Consider the following 6,659-nt stretch of genomic DNA (forward strand, 5'->3'; position numbering starts at 1 on the left):
TTTGCTTTCTTTTTTTTTTTTAATTTAGGTTGTTTATTTTTCATTTCAATGAACATCTACAGAGATTTTGGAATTCCATTAATTCATTGTTGCACCCTTCTCCCTGCACAAACCCCCCCCGCCCCCCCGTTTGCTTCTCTCCTTGAAAAGCAAAAGAAAAACCCCCCCCCCCCGGGAATTCTTATTTACGCCAGGCTCACTATACTTGAATTGTGTTCTTGTGTACCATCGAGATGGATCTAATTTATAGCTGATCCTCTTGTAGGTTTTCAGAGGTGGTAAATCACACCAGAGGAGATTGCTCATATTTCTCTTGTGGAGCAGCTGGTGAATTCAAACCGTGTGCCTTCAGGTTGTCAGTGCAGCTCCTTACTACTGTGCCACCAGAGCTCCCCATACTTGAATAGAAGCATTAATTTGACTTTTAAGTATACTTAAAACATTAATTTGTCTTTAAGGAATTAAAAAATTTCCAAAGACACCCCTGGCATTTTCCTAATTAACATGTGTGATCCTACATGAAAGAGTAGAATTGTCTAGGTTTTCTAAACTGTAATCTTAATTGGCACAGATGACCAGTCCGTTTTCTCCCTGATGAGACACTGGAGACAGGCAGCTAACCGTTGAACTAATGGGACTCCTTTCCAGTTGAGTAACACATGTTGTTTTTAGGTGCCTTTGAGTCAGCTCCAACTCACAGCTACCCTGTTCTCACAGATTGGATCCTGCCAATCTTGTGCTTTGCTCAGGCGCTGCAATGCTTAAGGCCTTTGTTGCAGCCACTGTGTCAGTAATCCATCATGAAAGGTCTTCTGGTGTTTGGTTGGGGGTTTCTTTTTATCCTCTACTATATTAAGTACAGTGTTGGTACTTCTGAATACTACTTTTTCGAATGTTTGGCAAAATTCAGTTTTAGATTGTACTTTATGAGCAGGGTATGCTAAGTGTATGAAATTTTTTTATTTTGATGTTAAATTTTTTGCGATTAATTGAAGGTTTCTTCCTGTTACCAAATTCTGAGACCTTTTAGAATAGTTGTAAAGCAGCTTAACAGTGTAAGTGAAAATTATAACAGGTTAATTAGTAATCCACTTTAAGAAAATTTACTTTATTTTTTTGATCAAAATAACTTTAGTGAAGTTAAAATGTCTCTGGAAATATGCATTAAAGGAGATTATCATGTTAGGTAAAAATTTAAAAGAATCAATATAATTTTCTGGAGTGCCTTGGTGGGCGTAAGTGGTTAATGTGCTTAGCTGAGGTATCTCTGTCGAAAGGCTTGATGCTTTACTTCCCCAAAAAAGCAGGCTTTACAAACTCTATGGAGCACTGTTCTATTCAGACACAAGGCTGCCATGAGTTGAAGTCCACTCTATAGCATCTTTTTTTTTGTTTTCTCACTGTCATTATTTAGAAGTTGAAAAATCTCCTATCCCTCATATTTTCATTTTTTTAGAGGTACAAAACTATTTTGATTTTTCATTTGAGTGTATAAGTTATGTAAATTAGCAGAAACTTAGCCACAGTGTTTGTTCATTTAAAATATGTGTGGGACAATTCATAAAGTTTTCTAAAATGTTCATTTCTGGTCCTGTTCTTTATGTTAATATATTTTCAAGTAATTCTTGGAAATTATTTATGAATGGTCTATAGCCTCTGGTCTATTAATAAGTAGATTGTATCTGGTTTCTACTTTTAAATAGTAATTTACTAAACGTGATATTTTTCAAGATGACACATTTAAAGAGATCCTTTAAATAAGATCTTGTTAATAAAGGAGTCCTAGTAGTGCAGTGAACAGTTAAGAGCTCAGCTGCCCACCAAAAGGTTGACAGTTTGGACACGCCAGTTACTCTGTTAAAGAAAGATGTGATGATTTGCTTTTGCAAAGGTACAACCTTGGAAATCCTATGGTATAGTTCTCTGTCCTGTTGGGTATTTATGAGTTGGAATTGACTTTACAGCAACAGGTTTGGAAATATGTAACATATTTTTAAGTAAGCCTGTTTTAAGTTACTGCCCAAGTATAAATTGTATTATAAGCAATTGAAACTCAGATTGCACTTTACCATTATTTGAATATTTCATTTCTAGGGATGCTTGGAGTTCATTGGGTGATATGACGAAAGAGGAAGCCATGATTGCATATGTTGAAGAAATGAAAAAGGTAGAGAAAATAATTCACCGTAGAAAAGAAAAACTTTTAGAGATGCTCTAGTAATAATATCAGGCAGATTGCTGTTCTGTTTTTTTGTTTTCCTTAACAAATCAAGAGAGATTATGTATATTGTACTAGAAAATCTAGATTATTGAATTTATAGAACTTTGGCCTGTTCACCTGAAGGGTTGTTTTGGGTTATTTTTCCCCACCCATGAGATTGACCACATTCTACTGATAAGAGATTTTTCATATCTTTCTGTATAGTAGACTTATAGAGAAACTGTAAGAGCAGAAATCTTTAAATACTGATATCCCTTCCAGAGAAGACTGAGAAATACCTACACTGCTTTGAAAGTACTTGGTAGTAATAGTTAAATCCTCACCCCCAGGCCAGTAGGCAACATCATGATAGATGGAGAAGAGATAGAAATTGTCACTGATTTCATTTAGCTTGGATCCACAGTAAACAACATCCTTGGTACCAGCAGCCAGGAAATCAAAAGATGGATTTCATTGGGAAAGTCTTAACTTTGGAGAGTATGTCAGGGACCACTCCTGAGCAGTGATGATATTTGGAAAACTAAGGTGTGCACCTGATCCAAAACGTGCTTTTTTAGTTACTTGTTGTGCAACTGAAAGTTGGACAATGGCTAAGGATGACAGAAAAAGAATTAATAACATTTGAGTTGTGGTGTTAGAGAAGAGTGCTCAGTATTTCATGGACTACCAAAAGAACAGATAAGTCTTAGGAATGGTATAGCCATGGGGCACCTTGGAAGCAAGGTTAGTGAAATTTCCCCTCACATACTTATGGCATGTTGTTTGGAAGAGCCAGTTCTTGGAAAAGGACATCATACTTAGGAGGAGGGTCAGGGAACAGGAGAAGATTCTCAACGAGATGGATTGACACAGTGCCTGTAATAGTGGACGTGTCAGAGTTGATGAGGATGGTACAGGATAGGACAGGGTTCAGATTCTTTGTTGCCATGAATCATAATTGATTCAAAGGCACTTAACAACAGCAAGAAAGTTAGCAAGACTGTTCATCAATCTTATACAAGATTTGACTCATAGATTGAGCTATTTAGTCACTGGACTTCAGGAGCAAGCATTTTTCTGTGACTGCAGATCTTTCTGAAAGGATAATATGAGAAGGATATATTTTTAGGTTCTCTGCCACATACTTAGAAGGGGAAGTTTTCCTTATTCACTGTTGGTGGGAGTGTAAAATGGTACAACCACTATGGAAGGTGCTTTCTCAAAAAGTTGCATATAGAAATACCATTTGATCCAACATTCCTCTATTGGGAATATACCCTAAAGAAACCATAACTGCCACCCAGGTAGATATATGCACACCCATATTTATTGCGGCTTTGTTCACAATAGCAAAGAGTTAGAAACAATCCAAGTGTCCATCAACAAACAAATGGATAGAGAAGCTGTGGTATATTCACATAATGGAATACTAGGCTGCATTGAAAAACAAGGAACCCATGCAATATTATTAAAAATGTGTGGCCCTGGAGGACATTATGCTGAGTGAAATATCTCAGTCACAAAAGGACAAATACTGCATAGTGTCACTATTGTAGAACGGGACTGACATCAGGGTTGGGGTAAGACTGAGAAAAATTGGATAAATGATGTATACTGCATTGAAACAGATGAGGGAGAGAACAGTTTAAAAGCTATATATGATTGGGTATTATGGTTATGACAAGAGTCCAGAATAAAGGTTGCATAATGGAGTGTACTGGGGGGAGAAGTGGGGGGATTGTATAGCAATGAAAGAATTTTTCTTTTACTTTTCAAAGAGAGGCATGAACTGGGGGGAGGGGTGGGCAGGAGAAAAGTGCAACAATAAATGAATGGAAATCCAGAATCTCTGTAAACGGTCATTAAATTTTTTTTTAAAAAAAGGAAAGGGGAAGTTCTTACTAACATATTCTTTTTAAGCCTAAGGAATTGTTTTGATAGGATTTTTTCCTCTTTTAAAAAAAATCGGGGTTTTTTTGTTTCAGTGAAGGTTAGCATCATAGTAATTAGTGAATTCAGTTTTTTTTTAATTTTTTATTTTATTATTTTTATGTGTGTGTACCGTCAAATCAGATCTGACTGGTACAGGAGGAGATTGTCCCTCCTTCCTCGGCAGAGCATCTGGTGGATTTGAACCATGCGCCTCTGGGATTGCTGTGCAGCTTCTTGCCACTAGGCCACCAGAGCTCCCCTGTGAATTCAGTTTTGCTCACACCATTTTTTAAAGAAGTGGTGTTTGTTTTACTTAATGGATTTTTCCCCTCTTTTTGTAAGATCGTTGGTTCATCTAAAACCCCTCATTGCTATGCCTAGCAGACCCTCCAGCAGCTTTTTGGAGGCTGTAAATCTCAGGAGGAAATGAACCATCTTTCTAACTTAGAGCAGCTGGTGGATTTGAACTGCCAGAGAAGCACAGTCTTTAGGTTATCTCCCAATAGGCTATGTTTCCAGATCTCCCTGAGTTGGCCACAGGTGGATGGATTATTTTAGAGTTCCATTTTACTAGTCTAGGTACTTATCTTGTACAGGATCAAGCTTACAGGCTTTTCATTTTTATAAAGGACCATTTCTATTGTGTTGAGGTTGAGTCAGAAGTTGTGGAATATAGATCTAAATAAAATCATTGTCTTTGACCATAAAGCGAAAAATCTGGAAAAAAAAAAGGAATAGTTGCTTTGCCAGATGATATGATAATACTAATCTGTGTTACGATTTTTAGTTAGTAGATTAACTTTTTTGTTCCTGTTTGTTTTTAAATCTCTTCTACACTGCTTAAAATTGTGCCCCAATTTTTATTTAGTGGACTTTGTTTATTTGTAATGGAGGGCAGAGTTTAGTTCTACTTGTTGTTAACTAGATCAATAAAACTATAACAAAGAGCAAACATCAAATGCTGGCGAGGTTGCAGAGAAACTGGAACCCTTATTCACTGTTGGTGGGAGTGTAAAGTAGTGCAACCAATTTGGAAGGCTGTATGGCACTTTCTCAAAAAGTTGCAAATAGAAATACCATGTGACCCAGCAATTCCACTACTAGGAATATACCCTAAACAAACCATAACTGCCACCCAAGCAGATATATGCACACCATGTTTATCACATCTTTGTTCACAATAGCAAAGAGATAGAAACAACCCATGTGCCCATCAACAAACAAATAGATGGAGAACCTCTGGTATATTCACACAATGGAATACTATGCTGCATTGAAAAATAAGGAACTTACGAAATATTACACAAAATGGGTGACCCTGGAGTACTTTATGCTGAGTGAAGTATCTCAGTCACAAAAGGACATATATTGCATAAAGCCACTGTTGTAAAACGGGACTGACATCGGGGTTGAGGGAAGACTGATGCGAAGAGGGAATAAATAATGTATACTGCATTGAAACAGATGAGGCAGAAAACTGTTTAAAAGGGATATATGATTGGGATATATATCATGACAGGAGTCCAAAGTGAAGGCTACACCGTGGAATGGACTTGGGGGGGAAGGATTATATAACAATGAAAGAATTTTTCTTTTACTTTTCAAAGAGAAGAGCGAATTGGAGGGGAGTGGCAGGGCAGGGAGAAAAGTGCAACAATGAATGACTGGAAACCCTAAGTCTCTGTAAATTTTCATTAAAATTAATTTAAAAAAAAACCCTATAACAAAGAGACTCTTTAAAAGCAGAGAGAAAGATAATCTAAAATGTTTTTGTTTTGATAACCTTAAATATCATTTTTGGGATATTTTATAGTGTAAAGCTGAATTGACACAATAAGTAAAATTTATGTACTTGTCTATTCAGTGTTCTTAATGGTGTAGTCACAGTTGAAACTAAAGATAGAACAATATGTATTCTTTTTATTCTGAGAGATTAAAATTACCATTGCCATTCATTTATCTTTAAATGTTCCTACTTGATGGCAGTAAACCATTTATTATGTTAGAAAGCATATTTTCACTGTGCTTGTGGATTTCACTACTTCACTAATTAGAATACAATACTATTGTCAATCAGACTTACACAATTTCACTTTATATGTGAGTAAGGTATTTACAGTAAAGCTTTAGAGGTAGATCTAGAAGTATTAGGCTATCTGTAGAACCAAATTTTTATTACAGTCTCTATTTTCAAAAGTTAGCTTTATGAGTGTTGGTAGGCAATACTTTATATCAAATATTTGATTATTGAATTGGAGATTTTTCTAATTTCTCTGGTACTTTACTAACTGAAGCAGTTGTTAAACTGTATTCTTAAGTCTCTCTCTTTCTGTCATTGCTGTTGATTCAGAATCAACTCATTAGCTGACACTCCATCAGGCTTTCAGAATGGTTTTCTGTTTATAGTCAGTAGCACCATTTAAAAAAAATTTTTAAAAATTATTATTATTTTGTGTGTGTGTGTACCGTCAAATCAGATCTGACTGGTACAGGAGGATATTGCTCCTCCTTCTCCAGCAGAGCATCT

At 36.1% G+C, this 6,659-nt stretch overlaps 1 protein-coding gene across 1 annotated transcript in view; it reads left to right on the forward strand.

The window, feature by feature from the left end:
• ACBD5 (acyl-CoA binding domain containing 5) overlaps nt 1-6,659 on the forward strand; it is a 71,943-nt gene that overhangs the window by 19,592 nt on the left and 45,692 nt on the right. Inside the window, exon 4 of the mRNA XM_006887081.1 lies at nt 2,095-2,167. Coding sequence (XP_006887143.1) covers nt 2,095-2,167 — 73 coding nt within the window. The remainder of the gene's footprint in view (nt 1-2,094; nt 2,168-6,659) is intronic.

This window comes from Elephantulus edwardii, unplaced genomic scaffold (assembly GCF_000299155.1).
Source record: "Elephantulus edwardii isolate Elephantulus edwardi_28Jun2011 unplaced genomic scaffold, EleEdw1.0 scaffold00054, whole genome shotgun sequence".
Classification (NCBI taxonomy): domain Eukaryota; kingdom Metazoa; phylum Chordata; class Mammalia; order Macroscelidea; family Macroscelididae; genus Elephantulus; species Elephantulus edwardii.